Source organism: Mus pahari, chromosome 7 (assembly GCF_900095145.1).
Source record: "Mus pahari chromosome 7, PAHARI_EIJ_v1.1, whole genome shotgun sequence".
NCBI classification, from domain to species: domain Eukaryota; kingdom Metazoa; phylum Chordata; class Mammalia; order Rodentia; family Muridae; genus Mus; species Mus pahari.
Genome location: NC_034596.1, coordinates 38,828,398 through 38,852,640, shown reverse-complemented (window position 1 = coordinate 38,852,640; position 24,243 = coordinate 38,828,398). Strand labels below are relative to the sequence as shown.

Genomic DNA, 24,243 nt, shown 5'->3' with positions numbered 1-24,243 from the left:
CCATGGAATTCTGCACGCACCTGTATGCCGAAGCTCGATTTCATCACAAAGAACTGGTCCACCAGTTTTTTGTGAAGGGGTCTCATATCTTGAGGTACAAACTTCTCATGCACAGCTAGCCCAAATTCCAGAATCTGTGCCTTGATAACGAACAGAAGGGAAAGTCCACATTAGTGACTCCTTCCCATGGATGCTTGCTGTGGACCACATGTCATCTCTGAGCAGCTACACTGATGAATGGGAGCAAGAGTTACTTTACAGGGAGGTCACAGGATCAAACAAATCCTACATGGGAATTTGGATTTGGGTCTGTCTGGACTCCCCAAACTTAACGTTCCTACTTCACCTTCCCCAAGTATCTCACAACTTTAATGATAACCCTCTTTAGTGGGTATGGGTCCCTGGCCCCCTCATCCCCTTCCTAGGGTGAGACAGGGAATGGAGAAGAAGCTGTCTCCTGTTTGGAGGGTCAAGCAAATCTTAGGATGACACCTTCTCTCCCGCAACAGACTCCCAATCCTGAGCTTGGCAACATTAGAAAGGGGAGAAAGAAAAAAAAAATGAGCAGGAACTCTGTAGCAGTTGCTACACTTTTCGTTTTTCTTTAAAACAATTATTCTCGTTTAGTTACTATAATACACAGGGGATCCTGTTTCAAAGAAAAGGAAATGAACATACACATTAAACTTTCCTTTGTTCAACTATCAATAGTGTGTGATTTCTTGGGTTTTGTATGACAGCAATCTTCTGCATCTCATTAAACTGAGCTGGGGCTGCAGCATCTTCTCCTCTGGATGCCTAGCCCTGCTCACACTTTCCAAAGAGAAAAGCCCCCTGAAACGAACATGGAGGAAAGAGTGGAGTGTATCTCACACAAAGGGAGAGACCACCTGCGAGATGAAGAGATGGGAGGGACCCAAGAGTTGTGACTAACTACAGCAACTGCTGGTCTTCTTCATTTTAAATAGCAGTTGGGTCACCTTTCAGTTGCTCGGGATAATTTTACTTGGGTCCATCAGGGAATAGACTCCAGCGTGGGGATTAGGAAGCCCATGGCAGGGAGCTTGGCCTGTGGGTCAAGCAGAAGCAGGGCTCTACAGAGGAAGATGTGATATATAGCAAGCTGGTCAACACTATCAAGCTCAGAGCCTCTTTGGAACTTTATTAGGCTTTCAAGGCTGTCCTGTGTTGGACCCAAACGGCCAGGTTTCATACTTTCCCTGAGTCTTAGAAGTGGGTCATTGAGAAGACAATCACCATGGGCCAAGTGGCCCTCTACAATTGAGGCAACTCCTGTATGATCAGGCAGCTGGATATATCTACTTAAGATATTTCTATGCCAACCAGAGGTCCAGGAAGGATGGTGGCCTTTCCAGTCTAACTCCTACTGGGCCCACAGAAATGATGTGTCATGCCCAAGGTTACATGACAGGTGTTTGTTTCAACTATTCTATAGCAGAGACCTCACATTTCCAGGCCACAGACAGCTCTTTCCATAGGGACCCATAAACAATACCAAGCATGACATAGTAAAGTCTTCCTAATTTTATTTTCCTGAAAAGTATCTTCACTTCTGAGCTACTGTTTTAATTCTGGGGAAAGAACTCATTCAGCCCCCCCTGCCCCACCCCCAAAAAACTCGGAAGGAGACCACTTGTGAGAGGTGATGCTCTGACTGATGCTCAAAGAGTCCTTATGAAATCGACCAAGGTTAGGGTTTTTGTACAATTTTGTACCTACATCCTACTCATAATCACACTGGGAACTTATTAACTCTATTTATCTAGAGGGGGTCAAAGTTCTCTACTAGTTCACTTGCTCTTATTATATAGCCCTATCTCTCTTACCCCTTGTCATTATTTTGTGGGTAATACCTACAGACCACAGATGGACTAAAACTCATCATAACCCCATCATCTTCCAATGTAAAAAAAAAAATGCTTTTTGATTAATTTCATATTACCAAGTAGGAAGAGATGTTTCTGCCCCAGTCTATCATACATACTCTGCTTTTCATGGGAACAAAATTATTTCTTGTTTAACCCAGATTGCCAACTGTTTCTTCTCTATCAGAGGTTTGCAAACCCTTTTCAGTCAACCATCAACAGGGGCACAGTCAGCAACAGACCACTTATTCTTGCTCACAGTTCCTGATGGCACCAAATAAAAATAAACTGCTTCTCTGAAATAGAAAATGAGGAGTGTACCTAGTCTGTCCACATAATACATCCTCTAGGCTTTATCTGCAAAACACAATACTGCCACAGAGCAACTCTACTCATTGTCTACTCTTTTCTATTGTACTTACGTAACTATCACATTCATTCATGTTCTTATTCAGGATCTTGAGGTGGCCTGAATTTATTTGAGCATAAAATTTTGAGTGACAGGTTAGCAACAGGTCTACAGAACAAGTCTTAGGGAGGGACATTCAAAGACACTACGGGAAATGTTACTCATGGGGAACAACTTGTTAAGTTTGCTCTTGTGTCCAAGTGGGAAAAAATTAGCCAGTGGGGTTATACCACAGGTGAATCTGTCAACTTGAGACGGCCACTTCAGTTAGGATGTTAATGCAAATGCCCATTGGTGGATATCTGGCAAGGATGCATAGAGTTAGGCAAGGTAGAATGGTTGTTTCTGACATCCTACCTGCTCAAGCATCAGCTCTCTTAACCGTGCAATCTTCTCTCCATCTTCAGGATGACTTAAAATATAGTCTTTGACAAAGAATGCCTAGGAAGAGAAGGGATGGTCAGACTACCCTGGGGGAGTTACCATGGAAGTGAAGGGCACACTTATTATTATTTTTCTAACACTTGGCATATGCAGAGAAATGGTATGATTATGAAACATGTTTGGGGACAGATGGAGTGATTCCTAACCGTGGGCAGGAATCATCACAGGCAACATTCAGAAAGTCAGAGCATCTCTTGTAGGGTAGACACAAGTCAATGAAATATATGCATTATATTCTAAAATAAATTGTATGACGATTCAGTGTGGCTAAGATGGTCATCTGGCTTATTATAAAAAAAAAAAAAAGATGAAAAGTCCACTTAAAGGATCACCAACCAACCAACCAACCAACCAACCAACATAAGACCACCCCACTAACTTCCTTGATCAGGCAAATTAGTTTAGGTAGACATGTGTTAAACAGTCCTGATCTCCTGACCCCAACACAAACACACTCAAAGTATCTCATCATGAAGATGAAAGACACGGGCTACACAAATGGCTGGCTACACATTTGTCCTGTGTTATAAAAGAGTGCACTCGGACACACTGCAGCCATCTGTCACTGAGAATGGGCCCATGTCTGCACTAAAAGATCTATAAACTCTGAAGGCATGGCCACTGGCGAGTTCCTGTCCATCAATCCTCAGTCCTCACCTCTTGATACCTGGAGACCCCACCATTCACTGCGGCATCTATGACTCCATTGAGGCACATGGTCAAGGGGTTGATATTCTGCATCTGCCTCGTCTGACACTGGCTGATCAGGGTCTTCAGCTGCTGGTTCTTGTTTTCTAACACTTCGATGGCGTTTTCCAGAGGACTCATCTCTACCTGAAAAGCAAATGAGTATAAATATCTACTGACTTTCATGACATTCAAAACCAAAGATGCTGAGGGGTTGGGAAACAAGACAGACAAGGTAGATTATACACCTTATGAATCATCTATGGTTCTTAGTGGCTCCCATCAGTATCTCTTCCGGGAGCTATTCCATAGCAAGGAGAGGATGTGGAAGCCAAATTACCCATTCATCAGTCAGGCATGAAAACATCAGAGAACTATATCCATTGGTGGGAGTGTGGCTTGAGTAACAAGGAACTGTCCATTTTATAGTAGCACATCCATAGGTATCCCCTGTTTAGGATCTTTTGGGTGGACCCTGAGTAATGACTATATCTAGGTACTTATTTGATATAAAGCAACATGAGAAATACAGAGATACATTAGCAGATCTTCTGGTGTCAAAGAGCTTTCAGTCTCATTGGTGAGAGGGGACATATGCCCATGCAGACCCCATATGCATCATTTATAACAGCACCAGATGGTGGCACAGGATGGTGGCACAGTTGGGAGTTACAGAAAACAAGCTAATCACATACATGCCAGGATCTATTTCTTGGTGCAGAGCCAAATAGAACCATAATGACTTACTGGATTGGTACAGGGGACCTAATTGTGTCTGTGATCAAAGTGCTTTCCCCAATATACAGCACTATGCTGTTAATGCCACTGACATTCTCTGTGAAGAGAAGGGCTGCCAAACTCCTAGTGACGAAATGACTGGGTTTATAGGAAGCACACTTAGGCACTTGTTCTTTCAGTCAGAGAAACAAATTAAAATAAAAGGCCACTTGGGCCGTCTTAAAGTAACACTTTAAGTGACTCAAGTGTATGAAAATTAAGAATAAATACTAGTCAAGGACAATATAAAGGGAAGGGATGTCAGAATACATGACAGAATAATTTCAATATGTGTAATCAGTAAAGAACCCCTTCATCGAATGTACAAGACTTTGAAACCAGTAGGAAAGAAAAGAAAAAGAAAAAGGGAAACAGCACAAGAAAAACTGGGCAAAAACCAGGAACAGCAAATTCTGGGAGAAGTAAATTTAACTAACCAGTAAATACCTGCAAAAGTTCTAAGCCTTATATGTGAGGAAACACGAACAATACTGCCATACTGTAAATACTGTACAAGGCCCCCTATAGTGGTAAAAATAAATATGGTGATAGACAGCAAATGAGAGTGGGACTGTGAGCACCAGCGCCCCCTTTCTGCTGTTGGGAGTGCAAACTGCCTCATTAACTTTGGAAAACAGTTGCAGTATTTATCACCTAGCTACCTATGTAATTTATATATAATATTATCTATAGCTTTATCTATCTCATGGTCCAAAAGTCCTATTCATAGGTGTATATCTGAAAAAAATGGAGCTGGGCATGTATCTACATGTGCAGCTGGAACCATGAACACAAAATGTTTGTAACTGTTTCCCTACTTGGGAATAGTATATAACAATGGGAAGCTTTCTTGTCATACTTAGTAAATTGGGAAAAATACCACGAATAACACTAAGCAAATTAAGCAAGTCTTAACAGTGTACACAGTTAAGCAAAACTAAGTGGGCTGGTTTAGAAAAGCATAAACAGGTGAAATCCAAGCTAGCAAATGGATACCACAAATGTCAGGATACCTTGAGCGTAGAGGCAGGGAACTGTCACTGTAATCTGGGGGGGTACATCAGAAGCCTCTACGATGCCCTAGCAGTGATAAATATTATAAACAATTTGTGATATTAAACCTATGTTTTATATGTGCAAAAGCCAAGGCACAAAGTAAAGTCTGAGTCTGAGCCACTGTAAATTGATTTGTCAGTGTCTTCAGGACAGAGGACAGGATGCTGGCTCCAGAGCAGCGGCTCTCAACCTCCCTAATGCTGTGACCCTTTAATGCAGCTCCTCATGATGTGGTGACCTCCAACCATGACCTTCATTGCTACTTCATAACTGTAATTTTGCTACTGTTATGAGCCATAATATGTGTGTGTGTGTGTGTGTGTGTGTGTGTTTGATGGTCTTAGTCAACTCCTAAAGAGGTCATGATCCAAAAGTTGAGAATTGTTGCTCAGGGGCTGTGGGCGGGGAGGAGCTGCGTCTGAAAGGACACAGACTCTCGGATGACAGAAGGAAGGAATTGTTGAGTTCAGCGACCCAACAGCTTCAAACCGTCAGCCCTGTCACTATGCACTCAAAGGGGTTACAAACATTTTTAGGAGTTGTTTACACTATAATAAAATTTTAAAAAATTCCATCTTCACATTTGCAAACTCTAATACTAGTAATTCAATAATTTTGTGAACATCACATAAGATATAAAAAGCTTGTATAGAATACATGAACTTCAGAGACTATTTCCAATATGGATTTGAGACGAAGTATAAATAATTCACAATGTTGGAGAAAACGGAACACAGGGAAGGAACTGACTGTCCTCAAGAGAACCAGAATGAATAAATATACTGCCGAAATTCTTCACCAGCACTCGGTAAATACAAGAAACTGTTACAATGTCTCCTTGTCAGGTCAGAAAGCAATGGTGTCTGGGAGGAAGACACTAAGCAGCTGGCCTGTGGCCTGCCTACTCCTCTTCCTGAGGAAGGGCCTTTGAGGAAGTGAGAAGGAAACAGGTGGCCAGGTCGCTTCTCCCAGTGGACCAACCCTTCATGTAAATGCACTGAGAGTATCTGCCAGGAGGAAGACATGGTCTCCGGATTCCTGTAGAACGAAGTCCGTAGCAGGACTTCTTAAGTAGAGAAGCCCAGACTCTAAGACAGTGTCCCTGAGAGGTTTCCTCTGAGGAATGGCATACAGTGTCTCCTACTGTACACTTAAAACTAGGGAGCCCTGTGAATCCCATTTATAGCTTTCATGTGTGATTCTAAATTGCTACCATTGCTGTGAGATAGAAAGATGGCGGATGCGGCTTCCTTCTCAGAAACTCCTCTTTGCCAGAGCATCTGGACCACATTAAATTATTAATAAAGCCTGACGCTAGGAAGGAACATGGAGTCATGTCTAATTGGCTCAAAAGGAACGTCTCTATAGACTAAATAAGGAGAGTGCAGGAGGCAATTGAACAGAAGCGTAAGTGCAATCACAAAGCAATTGAAAATAAATAATAAAACTAGGAGGAATAATTTAATAACAGCAGCTGCCATGGAGTAACGCAAAACAAACACACTTAAATCTATGATCCGGTAATAATAGTAAAACCTAAAGCAAACCAGCTCCCAGCAGCCTTCGTGTTATTCCCTCAGGGTGCCAGGACTAGCCCATTTTGAAAAGAACATTATATTTCCTTTCCTATATATCACAGTAATAAAATATTTGAGAGTGGATATTATTTTATAGAAATATTGCAACAAATAAATAAAGACAAATGATAAAAGTGTGTATGTGTACGTGTCAGCATGTATACATGCATGCCATGTTGTGCACATGGAGCTTAGAGAACAACTTGAGAGAGTTGGTTTTTTTCCATCTAACATGTGGGCCCTGGGGACTGAACGCAAGTGTTCAGGCTTGGTGGCAAGCACCTTTACCTACTGAACTATCTTACTGGTCCCCAAGTATCAGTATCTCAATCCCTAAAAGGTCACTAGGTCACTAGGTCACTAGGTCTGGGCAATGACAACTAAACACCGGTTGCCAATTATTCTCGCTAACATCGCAAGAGAAGAGGAGGGGAGAACAGGAGAAATCAGGCGGGAGGCATAAAAAACCATCAAGTGGTCTTGCACAAAAAAAAACAAACCCTTACTACGCCTTGAGGCTTAACTATCAACTTACAAGAAATATAGGCCACAGAGAAATACGTTACATGACCGACCCCACTTGGATCAAGATTTGAGAAAACATTCCAAGGCAAGCCACTGTGATTCTTCAACAAAAAAAATATTAAAAGAAAACATGCAAGGGGGAAAATCTAGACTAAAAGCCTTTAGGCAACACTGCAAAGAACTAAAGTGAATGTCTAGACTCAAAGGAAGAGTGAAAAGAAAACGAGACTCTCGGCGAGGCATAAGGGAGGGCTAGAAATTTTATATTCACCGCGTTACTGGGACTCTTTTATAGGTAAAACTGACAGGTTGCTTATAAACACACACAATGAGTTATGGAGGGCACTGCATCACATTTGTTATAACATTATCTGGTGTGGTAAGTGGTTAGAAGTGCAGATAAAACAAAATGGGTCCCTTTTCTAGCTGCTGAACATGACAAATTAGGATTGTTATACATCCCCTCTATGCTTTCGTGTGACAGAGCTAAGTGTCGGTGGGTAACTGCCTCCCAGGTCCCTGGAGTATGAAGTAAGGGTCAAAGCAGGAGGGGACTTCTGTCATAGGTTAGACCAGGAGCCTAGAGCAGCACTGAAGCACTAGATGGCGCTGTTAGCAGGGCTGGAAGGGACTCCCGTTGAGTGTTCTTTGACAATTTTGTACATATATAATGTGTATCTTGATGAGTACAAACAGAAGCCTTTCTAATATCCCTCACACCCCTATCATTCTATCTTGCCTTTGAATACCTTGCCTACATCTTTTCTTTTCATTGTTGTTGTTGTTGTTGTTGTTGTTGTTATTATTACTATTTTTGAGACCCTCTGAGTTTAACCAGGATCATCTGTGTGATCATGGGTTTGGAGTCATCCACTGGGCCTAGTGGGCTTCTCAGTGGGCACTCAAATGAAGAATGACTATCCCTTCCCTAGAATCCATTACTAGTTCAGCAGGGAGAGGCAGGGCTGCATAAACCCATTCCTGCTTCTGTTAGTGTCTAAAACCTCCTCAGCCATGTATTGGGGAATGGGGCAGGTATACTGCACTGGATATGACTTCCCCCTTATGGAAGGGGGCATCAATAATCCACATTGAGATTCCATTTCACCAGAACCAGAATGGCTATGATAAAGAACAAACACTGGTTAGGACAGAGGAAACCCTTACTGTTGGTAAGCGTACACTTGAGCAGTCACTATGGAAATCAGCGTGGAGGTTCCTCAAAAAAAAAAAAAAAAAACCTAGACAGAATTACCATATGACCCACTACTGACCAAATACCCAATGGACATCGTACTTCAGAAATACTTGCTCAACCATGCTCATAGATGCTCTGTTCACAAAAGCTAAGAAGCCTTGATGGCCGACCACTGATGAGTGCACAGGGAAAATGTGGCCATATACACAGTGTATCTCCTTCATCTGCAGAGAAATGCAGTTGGGAAGTCTGCAGGTGAATGGATGGAACTAGGGAAAAATTATACCGAGGCTTAGAAAGATAAACACTGCATGTTCTCTCTCACGTTTAGAGTCTAGTTTCAGACCTTCAGGTCTGTGTGATTAATCTGGAGTAGCTGCAGAAGCAATGAAATCAGACAAGGGCTACTGGGTGAGGAGATGCCTCAAGGGAGTGGGGAGAGCAACACAGAGATATAGCTGTACAGAGGAGGGATCGTGAGGGTGGAAAGTTTAAGCAGGGATGGGTGTGGGTGGACAGAGGAGATGAGAGTGGGAAGAGGAAGGTTAACCAACACTAAGATGTATGGAAAAAGCTATACTGTCAATCGTAGACACACACTACTTTTTAAGCCAACGTAAAACATAAGTTAAGGAAGACTTCAAAGAGCTCTAGCCCAATATTTGGATAGTGCTGCTGCCGCATGCTGAGAGTCACTAAACAAAGCCCTAGTGTCAGGTATGAGATATCGCCTGTTGCTTTGTTGGTCAAAGAAGCTCTGCAGGCCTGTGAAACAAGATAGGTTTGGCCATTCTTTTTGGTTGCCCACCAGAACTAGCTGATAAGATCCTAGTGCTAAAGACACCACACACCACGTAAGGAGTAGAGAAATCACGTTAGAACTAAGCCGCCTGCTTCCTCCCTGTTGGCTGCTGTTTCTTGCGCTGGAAGGTGTTCTCACGCTGGGAAGACGGTATCAATGGGCTTCCTTAACCATGAACTATGATCAAATGAAATTTGAAGCCATCCATTCACCTGCAGATTCTAGCATCAAAGATAAGAAATTTCAATTCATTTTTCTGCATCTATTGAGTACCTACTATGTTCCTGAAGTCCCTATATAGGAAGAACCAAACCAGTGAGCCAACAACTCTAATGGATCATGGATCGTTCTAGGTAGCAGGAACAGGAGAACCACACAGAGGCTGCTGAGAGTGGGCTGCACTTAGGGAACGCAGTAGCCCTGTTTGACTTGTTATGTGAGAACATAAGATTGCATATTCTAAGAAAGTAGGCAGCTAATATTTGAAAGGCTGTGTTTAGTATTTCTCCCTTTATCATTATCAGCATGGTATGTTTCATGAGTGGGGTGTGTGTGTGTGTGTGTGTGTGTGTGTGTGTTGTTTCCTGAGCTAGGACTGTTGGTGAATCTTCACAGGATTTAACATTCTGGGCTGTATAGATCTGAAAAGACTCTTTGAATCATTAATGCAGTGTGGGTGACTAGGAACACTGCTGTGGGTTGGGCTTTTGCCGTTCTGTAGGAAGCATAATAATAAGATTTTTTGAGCACAGTGGCCGCCTCCCCTCTTCTATGAAAGGCACTAAGGTATGCTATAACAGCAACCAGCAATGGCGGACCGACCCCTGGCTCAGATTGCACACAGATATAACTGGACTAACATAATTTCATGAATCGGGTTTAGCTTCCTTAGGGAGCCACATTAATATTTTGACATTGTAAAATGAAAAACTCATTCAACCCTTAGCTTTGAACGTGATAAGTTGGTCTTAAATGCTGAGAGATTTTTGTAGGAGAAGCCATTCTGGAAAAACATTTTGGGGGGGGAGCTACTTTTTACTTGTTTATGAACAAAGTAAGCTGCTACTTACTTTGGGATTGTTTGCACGATAGATTTACAATTGATGTATTTTATTTCGAGCTGAATACTAGGTCAATCCCAGGGCTGGGCTCGGAGCCATAATGGATGTGCAAAAGAAGGAAAGGGTCCTGGGAGGCTGGGATGCTATGGCCACCATGCTGAAATGCAGTAGAGAGAGACAGCAGGCTGGAGTAGCAGCCTCGTTGCAGTCAGCTACTCTCTCCCACTTCTCTTCATTCGGAGAGAGGCTGTGGAGAGGTTGCCTGGCAACCAGAGAATTCTTGAGCGCTGAAGTTATCAGGTTCTGTGACGGCCTCTTTACCTGCAGCTCCATTCAGGCCCGCTCAGTTCCTCTCACTGTCTCTCTCACTGCAGACCAAAACAGCCGAGGCTCCACGGGGACAGATTTTACGTAAGCTTTATATGAAAGGGCTCCATATTAGCTTCATTTTGCCAACCAGAAAACTAAGGCTCAAAGAGAGAGCGACAGAGCTGGGTTTTGGAATACCCATGTCATAACTCTGACACGATAACTGCCCAAGAAAACAGGCCGCCCTCTTGGCTTTGGGCTGCCGCGTGGTAAGCAACGAAGATCACCGATCCAACCCAGGGAGAAGAGTTGGCAGGCTGGTCGTCACTCCAGAACTCCAACGTGTCGTTTTTTTACATGCTGCCACCATACCGGCTTCAAAGAAGTGTTCTGGTGGGTTGAAGTAGGACATCAACAATTACCTTTAATCAATACCTTAGGTAATGCAGTCAGCACTGCGGGGGGGGGGGGGACCCAGGAAGTCAAAGAGTATAAGCAGGTCGCCGTGGGCTCAGCGCCCGGGCATGGATGGTTGCTGGGGAGATGCTATGTCCCTTACCACTTCACGCTTTTCCACCTCGAACCAGCGGGAGATGCCAGGTAAGCTCTGGACCAAGTACAGCGATGTTCTTTCCACCCAGAGACTCTGCAAAACAACACAGAGTCAGTTTCTACGCCTCCCTCCTCTCTAGGCCTCGAGTGGCGACAAATCTGAGCAGGTGCTCCTTATTTCCCGCAGCCTTTCTTCAGTCACTCATGAAAGGGACACTTGTGAAACAATCCAGTTAGTAATTCTGCACACTGCCTAAAAACCTTTTTGCTATGTAGAAAAAAAAAAAAAAAAAAAAAAAAAGAGCACGGGCCTCAGAAAGCCAGGGTCAGAATACAATGGCAAGCTGTATGCAGTCTTCGCCACTGTTTCTCCAAAATGTGACTTTAACCCCCTCACTCACTGAGCTTTAGCCATTTCATTTAGAAGGGGCAACAGTATACGTCATCAAGACAAGATTAGGGTAACAGTCACCTAAAGAGACAGAGGACTTTAGAAACACATGGCTTGAACCTTCTGTTTTAAGGTGAAGACTTTTAGTTTTAGAAAGACTCTTGACTCCCTCAAAGCCACATTCTAATTACCAGAAGGGCTAGCCCTGACACCCACACCCGGAGCCTCATTTCTTCTCCATTGTCATGTGTACAGAGCCACTCTTCTGGTGATGCGCTGGACTACTGTAATGCAGAGGCACCTGTGTGCTTTGAGTCAGACTCCTTCTGAAGAGGACCTCCTTCAAGACACATGAAAGACAGTTGCTTTAGGCATGAGCCACTGCTCACGGCAAGTCTTTTCCTTTATTAACCAGTTTTAGAATTTATATTTTATCATCATTATTTAGTATGTTAACAACAGTAACAGGAACTTGACAAAATTCCTGGAATTGCACCATTTATTTTGACTACAGAGCGGTGAAAAAGAGAATGACTTTCTACCAGGGAAGAGCTCCTGAGCCGACTACAGAGGAGTCCATGTGGTAGGAGCTTGAGAGAGTCTGATGACAGGGAGGCAACCAGCTCAGAGATCAGAGGGGTGAAAGAGGGGTGTGCCCAGGATGCGGGGACTCATGCTGCCGAGGGGGACCAGGATGGCAGCTGAGCCGTAGACAAGTGAGATGGATTTTATAGAGTGAAGAGTTCACCAGGAGGAGAGTGGGGGGCAGCTGTGCAGGCAGGAGGCTGCCCACACAGACTTGGAGCTGGGTGGAGAGGGAATGATGGGGCACAGTTTGGAGCTAGATTCTAGGGAAAGGGAGCCTACTTTAACTTTACCCACCCTGGTAAGGTAGCCATTTCACTGATCATTAAATTGCTGGCCAGGAGGAAATATGGTGCAGTAGAAAAAGCAAAAGAAAGGGAGTTGGAAGACATGGGTTTCGGTACTAAGGCTAAAGGCCATGGGCATATGACCCTGAACAAGCCAACTGTAGGACTCCAGTGCATCCAGGACTCAGAACCGAAAAACACTGCAAGTAGAAAGGACTGTATCATAACTAGTAAGGTCTTTAGGTGGCCCGAGAGGGGAAAAAAAGATAGAAATACACAGAAAGGACTAGAAAATGATTGTGGGTCTTTTCAGTAATATCTCAGTGCTGTTTTCCAATGGTTTCTTTAGTGCTCAATCCACAGGGAGAAAGAAGACCCAGAGAAGAGCCAGTGGGCAGGCTGCTGGGATAGTTGGCTGATTCTAGTCTTTTAAAAAAAATGTATATCTATATATACATTTAAGATATATATCTAGATAATATATACATATTATCTACATATATATCTAGATGATATATGTATTATCTACATATATACATTCCTGCATATATACAGATATATATGTAGATATAGGTATATAGATAGATAGATAGATAGATAGATAGATAGATAGATAGATAGATAGATATAGATAGTAAATGCACATCAAATCTACCACAAAGGCACATTTTTAAAATTCAGTCTTCTTGGAACTCTGCAAAGCTACCACCTCTGCCCCTTGCCTGGCAGTAACCCCTGGCAGCACTGGGAAACCACTGGGCAAGGATGGGTGTGGGTCAGAATTACGTAAGACTGATAGTGTTAGGAGACACATCGTGGCTTGAGTATTTGTTGTAAGAGATGTTAAGCAACAGTCTCACAGGAATAAGCTCATTTTGCAATTTTGTTCAGGTTTGAATGCCAAGTGACTGGGGTCTACTCTTCCCATATCGTGGTTTTCAAGGAAAGAAGTGATTTCTGAATAGATATTTAGATATCCTTTTCCCAGTGAGGCTGTGAGAACTTTCTGACTGGGAGCATGCTAAACTAGCAAGGCACATGGAGCTGGTGAGGGCAGACGGGCTGGCACATGCAGAGGCCAGGATTAGCACACACTCTGGTCCTCATTTCAGAATCCTAATCACACTGTTGCCATGAGGACTAGAGCCAAGGACAGAACGGAGCATCTCCATGCTACCAACAGAATGCCCGCGTGGCCTCTTCTCAGTTCTCCCTCGCCTAGTCCTTGGCTTCTCTTTACTCCGTCTTTCCTTGATGTTAGAATACCCAAGTTCAAACGTGAGTTTAAAGGTTGGTCTAAGCACCACTGGTATTGGAACTGCCGTAGGGAAGTTGATTTCAAGACCTACTCCCAGATCTGCTCAGACTTTCTGAGCTTGGGACTAAAACTCTTCTTGCTTAGAAAATGTTTCCTATCACTTGGATACACTGCAGAGCTGGGAGTTAGTAGGATAAAAGGAACTCTAGACCCTTTGTTCCAGTCACATGACTTTATCCTCAGTTACTATTTACTACGAGTCGGAGAGCTCGGTCTAAGAAAGCATTCGAGGAGGCAGCGTGTTACAGAAACTGTAGGGTACCTTGAATTCGTTCTCCTTGTCTTTTGTGCCTTTGTGGAATGGTCTGTCGTAGCGGAACTTCCAGATGTGATTCACTTTATAGAAGCTTTTGATGTTGTCCGGAACCCCCTCTCTCTGTAGTACCTCCTGGCTCTCTGGAATGGGAGTCACAGCATATATCTGTAAATCTAAGATTAAAGAGTCAAGGAGGGAACCCGGCTTGGCAAATGGCAAGGCAGTCTGGTGTTTCCATTCCAGCTGAAGTCATTTAAAACTGCCCAGAAGCTATGAATAACACACGTCTAAGCATGCCTCCAACTTCAGGCCTTGATCTAGTCCTAAAAGTTTGATTCTTACAGGACATATGCTTGGCATTTCTGTAATCTGTGAAGTTACAGCTTACATTAGTAGGGTTGGGGAGGGACAGCTGGGCTTGGGTTTGCAGAGTCAGGGTAACCTTGTACACATTCATCTTCACTCTGTTGTTCATGGCTCCTAAAATTCATTTATAATGATATGGGAGTCCTCATAAGACTCTGACCAAAGGCAGTAACCAGAACTGACAGGGATTTGCACCTGCCAAGTGTTCCTGCGACCCCAGCCTTCTGAAGTGTGGCATCCATTCTCCAAAGCCAGGTATAGATAAGCCAAGTGGTTAGTTATACTTCCCACTTTAAATACTATTTTGTTTATATAGTCACTTCCTCTCCAGAGAAACAGAGCAAATATTTTTCTTAAATAATTTGTTTCTTTTGCATTTAGGTTCTGCCTTGAAAGCATATCCATAAACCACTGGGAGTTTACCTGTTTTTCTTTAAAACCACTGGTTTCTGATGGATTTAGAAAGAACTGATGGGTGAATTGCCTTTGTGTCTAAAGCCTACACGCTTCCATTTTAATTGTTTGCTTTGTGTTTAGGTATGTTTACATAGGGGGTGTGAATTATATGCTATTATTAAGTCAAAGTCCTGAATATCAGAGCTGAGAGCTCCCCCCCCCCCCCAAGGATACTGGAGACACTTCTTTTTCTTCTTACCCTCACTCTATAATTCAAGTAGAAGAGGAAGAGGAGGTGGAGGATGGGCTGTAGTGAACACAATGCTACCACTTCCTTGAACTGAAACAGTTTCCACAGGAAGTCAGAGGAAAACTATTCTATTGTTCTATGGGAAATGTGCTTTAGAAGTGTAAATTTGCAGGCCTGTCCAACAAAAGGGAGAAAATTCCTTACCAGATGTTTATGGCATTTCTTTCCCACTGACTCTGTGACAACAATTAGAACAATTACATTCCGTTCAGAAGGCACCAAGCTAACACCAGGATGGAGAGGACTAGCAAGTCTGGGGGAGGCACTGAAAAGGGAGCTGTGGCCACAACAGTTCACAGGACGATGTCCTGCAGCTAACAGCAGGTACCACCCAACTGGGGCCCATCAGGAATGGATACACTGAGCTTCCGCCTGGAAGATGGTCTCGTCAGGCTGGTTGGCATGCTGCATGGCGATGGCATGGGGGAACTCGTTCAGCATTCGCTGTTGGAAGGCCTCCAGTCTTTCGTAGTCATGCCCTCGACATACAAACTCCTTATTCTGGGGGTGCAATCAAAACAGAAATTAGGATTATATAACAAAAGAGAAGAAGAAGAAAAAAAAACCCCACGACTGTGGTAATAACTGACCATCTGTTCCATGTCATGACACTGCAGCAATGATAAAATAAACCATAACTGTCTGAAAATATGCCCGTGAATAAACATGCTGGGTAAAGGGCAAAGGGCAAAGGGCAAAGGGCAAATGCCTCACGTGTTACTGATTTTCACCAGACCCAATAGCATGCTCTGAATCTCAGGTTCAGTTGCATGAGAACTGATGGTGAGCATCAAGGACAAGACCCAAGCAGCGTCTTAAAATATTGACACATGTTGACGATGACTTTAAAAGATGTACATCCCACTCATACACATAAATGTCCAGTTTCTAAGAGAACAAAGATTTGCAATAACTAAAAATCCACTTGACTGCATCTTATCCTAACAGGCTCTGAGATCAGTGTTCTACTTCCACTGAGAGGGCAGGAAGATGGCCATCTCTATTCTAGCCTTCGGAAGGATGGCATACATCTTGGGGCCCTGGCTTCAGTGACTTCTTTAGCTTGTGGTAGGGATGTATACTTTTGTTTTAGTTGCTGGGTAGTAATCCATTGTGTAGATAAATTTCATTTGGCCTGTCCATCCATCACCTGATGATCCTTGAGTTTTTTTTCTCCTACTTTTGGGATGATATAAACAGTGCTGCCAAGAACATTTAGATGCAGACCTTCATACAAGTGCTTTCAGAGTTCTTTTTAATGACCTAGATGTAGACCAGTTATGAGGGTTAACACTTTCCATTTATGGGGGAAAATAACTACGTAGATTATACAACTGTTTCAATGTACTAGAATTTTAAAATGCATCCTGCATTAATCAAACAACAAATGGACATATGGACATTTTAAATCTTGATATTTATTTTTAATTTGGAATTAAAAAAAAAAAAAAAGACAAGGAGAGGCACTCCTTGGGATTCTGAAGCCTGCAGTGTTCCTTACAATCCAAAAGAGGGCCACCCTTCTCTTTCATTTTGAAGTAAATGACGATTACATAGAAAAAGGCTATTTTCCAAAAGACCAATGATAGACACATCAATTTATTATAATTGTTTATTAAACAAACTTTGGTCTATTTGGTCAATGTAGTTTTGATGTTTGCTAAACTTCCTTTATAATTTGTGCTTCCAAGCTACTTCTGATTTTTAAAAGTATATTATCTCTCAAGATTGATTTTTAAGAAATGTTATATGTATGTGTATGTATCTGAGTGTAGGCCACATGTTATATTGGTGCCCACAGAGGCCAGGACAGAGTGTTGGAGCCAGTGTTAAGGGCAGTTGTGACTTGCTTCACATGGGTGGTGGCAACCCAACTAGGGTCCTTCTGGAAGACCAGCAAGTGCTGTTAACCGGAGCCATTTTTCTAGCCCTATATACCCTTCTATTTACAGTAATTACATGGAGTAGATAGGGATCTAGGGTGCTTCACTGAATGCTTGTAAAAAAATCATATTTAGTCAGGGCTACAGGACTGCTTCAGCACATTTAGTGTCATGAACCTCTTCCTCCATAAAAATATAAAAAGGTGTATCAGATGACCAGTTTGTTATAGAGATAAACATATCAATATGGATATTTACCAATATATGACATATAACTTATCAAATATTACTACATATTTCCTTCAACATAAAGATTCTTTTGTTTTCTTCTTACAGTTTAAAGAAACCAGAAGCTTTTTGAGTCCCTAAAACATTTATGTTCTCCAAACATCATACCTTCAATTCACAATGCCAATTCTTGACATGCTATGGAGGGAAATGTAGTTTTTTCATACTGTAGAACTTCGTATCAAGAGAAGAAGAGACTCATCTACATCAAAGTCACACTTTGCTCTGCTGAAGGAGTTTCTGGTCCCCTATGTTGCTCACTGCCCTAGAAGGAACGCCACGCCACTGAGAGCCAGGCCCCTGTGCTCGGCAAGGGTTACTGACAACTGACCGGAACTGGATGAAGTCTTTTAAATTTAGCAAATCATCTACATTTGCCATTATTTTTTAATCTGGAAGTGATCTTTCTTTCATCTTCAGATAGGCCTACCTGCAATGCTGCGTGCACTTATTTTTTAAGTGCAATACAGATTTTATACAATATCCATGTAGCACTCAAGGACATGGTCATTTCAATCGATAAAAGACAATGTCAACTTGTGAGTTCCTTTTCCTGTTGGTGTTGTGATAAAGTACCCTGACCAAGGCTGTTTCACAAACCCTTGGGGCAGGAGAGTTTTCTCAGGCTCATAGTTCTAGGGCATAGTCCCTTATAGTAGAGAAGTGAGTCTGTCAGCAGCTGGTGACATGTCAGTGCACAGGCAGGCAGGAATGAGAGAGAGAGAGAACTACTAAGGTAGTTTCTGCCTTTTTTTATGCAGGGCATTCCTAAGGGTAATCCATTCGACAAGATCTTTCACAATCCAGTCAACAAGATCTTTCACAGGACTGCCTGGAGGCTTGTCTCCCAAGTGGATCCAATTCTGTCAAGTTAATGATCAGTGCTAAACAACATACTACAGCCATCATGTAACTGTTCCACGTGATCTAAATATTTACTGATGCTCTTTGGATATTTTGAGGTCCATTCTGCCAGTCTTTCTACTTATCTAAAAGGCAGATAAGCTAAAGATTAAGCAATAAATGACATTTTTCTCTTCTTCCTTCTCTGAGTAGACTCACCTTGCCTTTTCTTATACATGTTTACAGTTATGGCAAGATTTAGCTCAACACAAATATTTTTATATTGAGATTTAAAGTTGTAATGCACTCAATTCTCATATTCTCTCTCTCTCTCTCTCTCTCTCTCTCTCTCTCTCTCTCTCTCTCTCTCTCTCTCTCTCCCCAACCCCCTTTCTGGACATGTATTACTCTGAAGGCTAGGCTGGCCTGGAAATCACCACTGGCCAAAGTAAAGTTGTAGCAATTCTCCTGCCTCAGCCTCCCAAGTGCTGGTATTACATGATTGAGGTGTCATACTTGGCTCATAAATGGAATAAATGGATTTTATCAGGAATCCAGAGCACTTCTCCACAGTTCCCTAAGTGAGTAAAGGAACTCTTTTAACCAGCGTTTTAATACATGGAGGGTGTTTGGATGGGGAGGATGTATCCAATAGTACTCAGACATATAAAATACTATGTGGTACAGTATAAACGAGAGGGTCGATACTAAGTATTTTATACTGCCTCACAAAGTCTTGAAGTTACCCTTTGCAGATTTATAGTACCAATAAATCAGATGTCTGTGCTGGGTGATATTTACCTTTTTATAAAGCCATCAAAAAGGACCAACAACGCTTTTCCCATGGCTCTGGAGTAGGATTTCAACTTGATGTGACTCTGTTAATTCCTACAGTCTGCAACTGCAAGCCCCTCTATTGCTGTGTTCCACATTTTCTAATGCTATCTGTGGGAACTGCACACTGAATACAACAGTGAATACCACCGAAGGGAAGACATAACCTCTGAAGGCTTCATAATGTAAACACAGGAAGGGGCAAACTGTTTGGTTTTAAGACACTGTTCAAGGCAAAGCATGCTGTCGCCTTCTTGTCACTGGTCATCCAATGTCACTATATCTTCGTTTTCTTGATTGCAGGATCTGAGCTGGAAGGATTAAAGCAAATTAAGTAGTATATAACTTACTCTTAAGAAAAATGGAAACTTTTTCCCATAAAATCCAACTCTGAAGAATTCAGGTTCCAGACGCTGCTGGTCCATGATTTTGTCATACAAAGAGGCTTCCATCATCTGGGGAAGTATAGGGGAAGAAGGTCTGTGAATTCCATCCCACATGTCAGCCACACCAATATAAGAATGTGCTTCTGTACACAGATGAAATATTTTAATTCATTCAGAACAGGATTTGATTCCTTTTTAATGCTTTCAGGAGAGGACCAGCCAATGTTGTAAATACATACTGAACACTTCAGTCTTTGTAGGCTTCCTGGTTTCCCTGGTACTTCTCTCAACGTGCCAGAGCACAGGCTACAGCTTACTGATTCTTGAAAGGATCAAGGGTTGTACTATGTGCTCCTACCAGAGGACAATGTCTACAAGTCTATTAAGGAAATGTTCACTTCATCATGGACATAGGCAAGTCCCAGTTAACACAAATAGTTAGAAGCCAAGCCCTTCTGGAGAATTCTTATGTTAGGTATATTTGCTTTCCCCTTGCACACAGTATTCAGGACATGGAGAACATACAACTTTGTATAGGTGGAAGGGGGATAAATCACCAACCCAGGCCAAGGGAGGTGTGCGGCACAAAGTGCTGTCTGAGCTAAAAGCTCTTAAATATGTCTTTGACAATGTTCAAACTAGGGAGCAAACAAAGCTCATGGCTTCCCTTTTGTGGTATTGTTTTCCCGGGGGGTTTCCAGGGAAAGACTAATATTGTACTTGAAGGCTTCCTCCTCCCCCAGTTACAGCACCCCAAAGAGCAGTTGATATGAAGTGTAATGTGTTGGGTTTATAAAAATCTTAGTGGCTACGGCACCCAAGGGTTCTCACTGGTAAACACTGTAACCTCACTTCTGTTGTGGGGACAGGATGCCAGGAGAAGTTAAATAGCAATGTTTTTATATAAAGCGTCAGCATGATGAACTGAAGTCAAGTGTTTTTTTTCTTCTCTCCTTTAGTTTTCAAGCTAGGAGAAAATATCATTGGCCTGCTGATGTGAAAGACTTGGCCAAAAGTATGGGGTCAGTTCCCAGCGGTCGAATAAGGTGCTTGTGCTAGTGCAAGGGGCCTTTGCGAGCTGTTGAAGGTTATGTTATGTATCCAACGCCAGCCTCAAAAGTGGAAGGGGATATCATTATCGTTTAAATATGTAAGAGCAGAGAAACAGAGTGGCACCTTTGCATTCATCATGATAAACGCTTGTAACTCCCAAGCGTAAGGATTTGTCTGAACCTAAATGCAAGGCGATACAAACAAAAGACTCAGGAACAGGGGATATGGAGATCCTTGACCACTGGGACTTGGTTTAGTGAGAACAATTTCCAAGAGTATAGAGAGAGTTTATGTAGGATTTGTCCTGAATTTATTTTAATACAAGCCAGCTAACCATTTCTACCAGTTTGTTTTGAGGACCACAGATACTAAGAACTGTAGATTGTCAGGAAGTTTTTGCATAATTGGGAAGATCTTCGGTGCAGAGATTTTCCACAATAAACTTAAAATCCTGGATTAGATTGTGGATTTCAGATGTGGGACTTCAGAAATGGATCGAGGGTTCCCCCTTTATATATTAATCAAAAGAACACACAGATCGATTTGTTGTTTTTATGCATACATGGCATAGCATGCTTCAGGGAAAATACTTATCTTAGAGAAAGTTTCTGTAAGCTGTATCAAGAGAGTCACAACGCTGATTTCCTATAGCCCTGCTGAGAAGTTAGTCACACCTGATTCACAGACACCCAAGTACTTTACCCTCATCTTGCTCAGGTTCCTGTAGTCATAGTAACTCTCATATTGTTCTGCAATCTTCCGGCACAAGATAATGCCATTCTCCCAACACTGCGGACAGACAGTAGCAGGAAAGTAAGCATTCACCGTATTTCACACCTCTATCCAAAAGTCAGGCTATGGATGCTTTTGGATCATAAAGCCTTATTGGCTACGTCTTTACAAAAATCTAAAATAATAACAATGCCATTCCAAGCATGAAAAAAAAACCATTCAATTAACATGTAACTCATTAAAAATGTTCAGAAAGTTGGATATGTCAGTTCCTCGTAACATTCACTAACACATGCTACAAAATCAGTATTTTCTTGTGTTCTATCCTGCTCTGGAAACAACTGCACTTTCATGATGCCCACGTAAATGGATGCAGATATAGACTCTTAGTGCTCAGGAGGGAATTACCCCTGACCTCTAAGGCCTAGTAAGTCAAGCCTGGAAGCTTGGTCTCCTTACTTGGCTAACACGCTTATGTGATTGTGAGGGCTATTAGATTCCCATTAGTGTAGTATGTTTCTTTTAGAAGAAACGTTCAAATTTTGTCATCTAGCATACTATCAACCAAGTTTTTTTCTTCAAAACTTTTATTCAAAAGCCCGGATACTCAGTATTTGTGGCTTTAGGGCCACACAAGCTTTGTCAGTTACTAAATTCATCTGTTATTGCATGAAGTCAGAATAGTCATAACTGAGAATGGCCATGTCATAATAAGAATCTATGGGTGCAAAGGCAAATTTCATATAGTTTTCACGTGCCTCATAGTATCAACAGTCTCTTCATCTTTTTAACCATTTAACATGTGAGAGTTCTTTATAGCTTATAGGCAGTAGGACTGTGGGAAGTGGTTTATAACCCTGACCTATAGCACAAGTTTCTGGGGATGGGAAATATGTGAAACTTTGAAATAGCTTATTCCCGAATCAACCCTGGAGATCAATGCAGTGACAGGTGTCACAGCCAGATCACCCAGAGAGACCAACAGCTAGAAAATATGCAGAGTAAGAGACCTTACAATACTCAGTCCTAAATAGATGTCTTCATCATATACTCTCCTAAAAGCTAAGGGAACCCTGCAGGAGAGGAGGCAGGAAAAAGTGTGTGAGCCAGAGGGCCCTCTAAACATAACAGGAGAGACACAAATATGAGCTCTCAGACACCCGAGGCAGCATACACAGGGCCTGCGCAGGTCTAAACCAGATGGGGTTCTAGAGCGGAAAGAAGTGACTGCATGACCCCCAAGCCTAATTCAGTAGTTATCTCCAGTTGATAACTACTTGCAAATGAAAATTTAGTTTTCTCCAAGGGAATCTCACTGGGGAAACAAAAGAGTCCTAAGGGTAGGTCACATGCTCAGCAGGAGCTGGCCAACAGAAAACAAAGTCAATGACAGCTTTGCAGGTTCCTGTCTCTTCCTCTCATCAGGGCTTTTGTTTTTTATTTTCTATTCTTCCTCCTCTTCCTTCTGTTCCCCCTTTCCTCCCCCCTTCTCCTCTTCTGCTCCTCTCCTCCCCACATTTTAGGCTGCAAGTCCTTTGTGTATGACATCCAGTTTTTTGTATTTAAGGGACTCCTGAGTGTGTGAACAGACGGGTCTCTGTGTCAGTACATGTGGCCTGTGCCTTTTCTTGGGCTGTTTCTTCTATTTGTTTTGCTGGTTCAGCATGTGAATAATAGTATACTTCCTTAGAAGCCTGTTTGTTTTCTAATGAGAGACAGAAAGTGGGTGGATCTAGATGGCTGGGAAGGTAGGGAGGGATGAAGAAGAGGAGAGGGAAGGGAAACCATAAACAGGTTGTGTATGTGTACACACACACACACTCACACATCATATACACATACTCACACATATATATACACACACATATATAATTTTCATTAATAGAAAAAAATAGCTATATAGGTAGGACCAAAGGCATCATGCTGGTATTAGCGTAAAGTCCTATCACTGTAGTGAGATGAATAATAAGACAGGACATGAGATAAGCAATTTACTTGCACCAAATGTTAGGGACCCCTAACTGTGTTCTATAGAAAACTGACAGCCACTTGCTGTATTCAACTCTGTGCTTAACCTTTGTGATTGAGACAAGATATATAAAGCACCCAAAGCTTCAAATCAAATCAACTGGTGCTCAGATTCCTAGTCATTTAGAAGGAAGAGTCACACCCCCTTAGGAGGGACAGGAAGGAAAGTCGGGTGGCACACTAAGTTGCAGTAAGTGGGCGAGTACTTCAGTACTGAGCGTTTTGGCTACACTAAGGGCTACAACTTCTTTAACGCATCCAGTCTCCTTCATTTTACTTTAAAAATGAAGGCAGAACTAGAAAGATGCATTCCAATTTGGGGAGCAGGTGAAGGCAGACAGTAGTTTCTCAGAGACAATGGCAGAGTGCTATCGTCTGAATGCCGTGTTTCCCTAACATTCCTATGTCCAAATCCTAACTCCTCAGGTGTTCAGACACAGGGCCCCGGGCAGATCGTTAGGTCATAAAAGATTCAGTGTCCTTTAAAAATAGGTTTTCCAGAGTCAACTCCTCTTCCATCATGGGGACACATGGAGAAGACAGCATCCATGAGGAAGTAGGTCTTTACCACACTGAATCCTCTGAGGTCTTGACTTAGCCTTCTCAGCCTCCAAAACAGTGACAAATAAGTAAATCCATTTCGCTTGTTTATAACTCATCCATTGTGTGTGTGTGTGTGTGTGTGTGCACGCGCGTGTGTGTGTGTGTGTGTGTGTGAGAGAGAGAGAGAGAGAGAGAGAGAGAGAGCACATGTATTACAGCATGTGTGGAAGTAAGAGGACCCCCTTGCAGGAGTCACAGGCATTAGCCTCAGGTCATCAGGCTTACCAGCAGGTGCCCTTACCAAGTGAGCTCCCAGCCTATATAATCTGCTATAGTGGCTATCGTGGACTAAGACAATGTCAGTATCTCAAGATCAGTCAAAGGTGATAAAGAACTTGGACCTCATTAAAACAACAGATTCCCCAGACCCATTATAGAGCCACTTAATCAAAGTATCTAGG

The 24,243-nt window shown here is 42.4% G+C and overlaps 1 protein-coding gene across 4 annotated transcripts in view; it reads right to left on the bottom strand.

The window, feature by feature from the left end:
* Dock4 (dedicator of cytokinesis 4) overlaps window positions 1-24,243 on the bottom strand; it is a 406,489-nt gene that overhangs the window by 15,217 nt on the left and 367,029 nt on the right. For all 4 annotated transcript variants that reach the window (XM_021201378.2, XM_029540998.1, XM_029540997.1 and 1 more), the window contains 8 exons: window positions 21,182-21,268; window positions 19,391-19,495; window positions 15,552-15,693; window positions 14,127-14,293; window positions 11,291-11,377; window positions 3,397-3,573; window positions 2,653-2,736; window positions 21-140 (listed from right to left, as the gene is read on the bottom strand). In XM_021201378.2, the coding sequence (XP_021057037.1) occupies window positions 21-140; window positions 2,653-2,736; window positions 3,397-3,573; window positions 11,291-11,377; window positions 14,127-14,293; window positions 15,552-15,693; window positions 19,391-19,495; window positions 21,182-21,268 (969 nt within the window). The remainder of the gene's footprint in view (window positions 1-20; window positions 141-2,652; window positions 2,737-3,396; window positions 3,574-11,290; window positions 11,378-14,126; window positions 14,294-15,551; window positions 15,694-19,390; window positions 19,496-21,181; window positions 21,269-24,243) is intronic.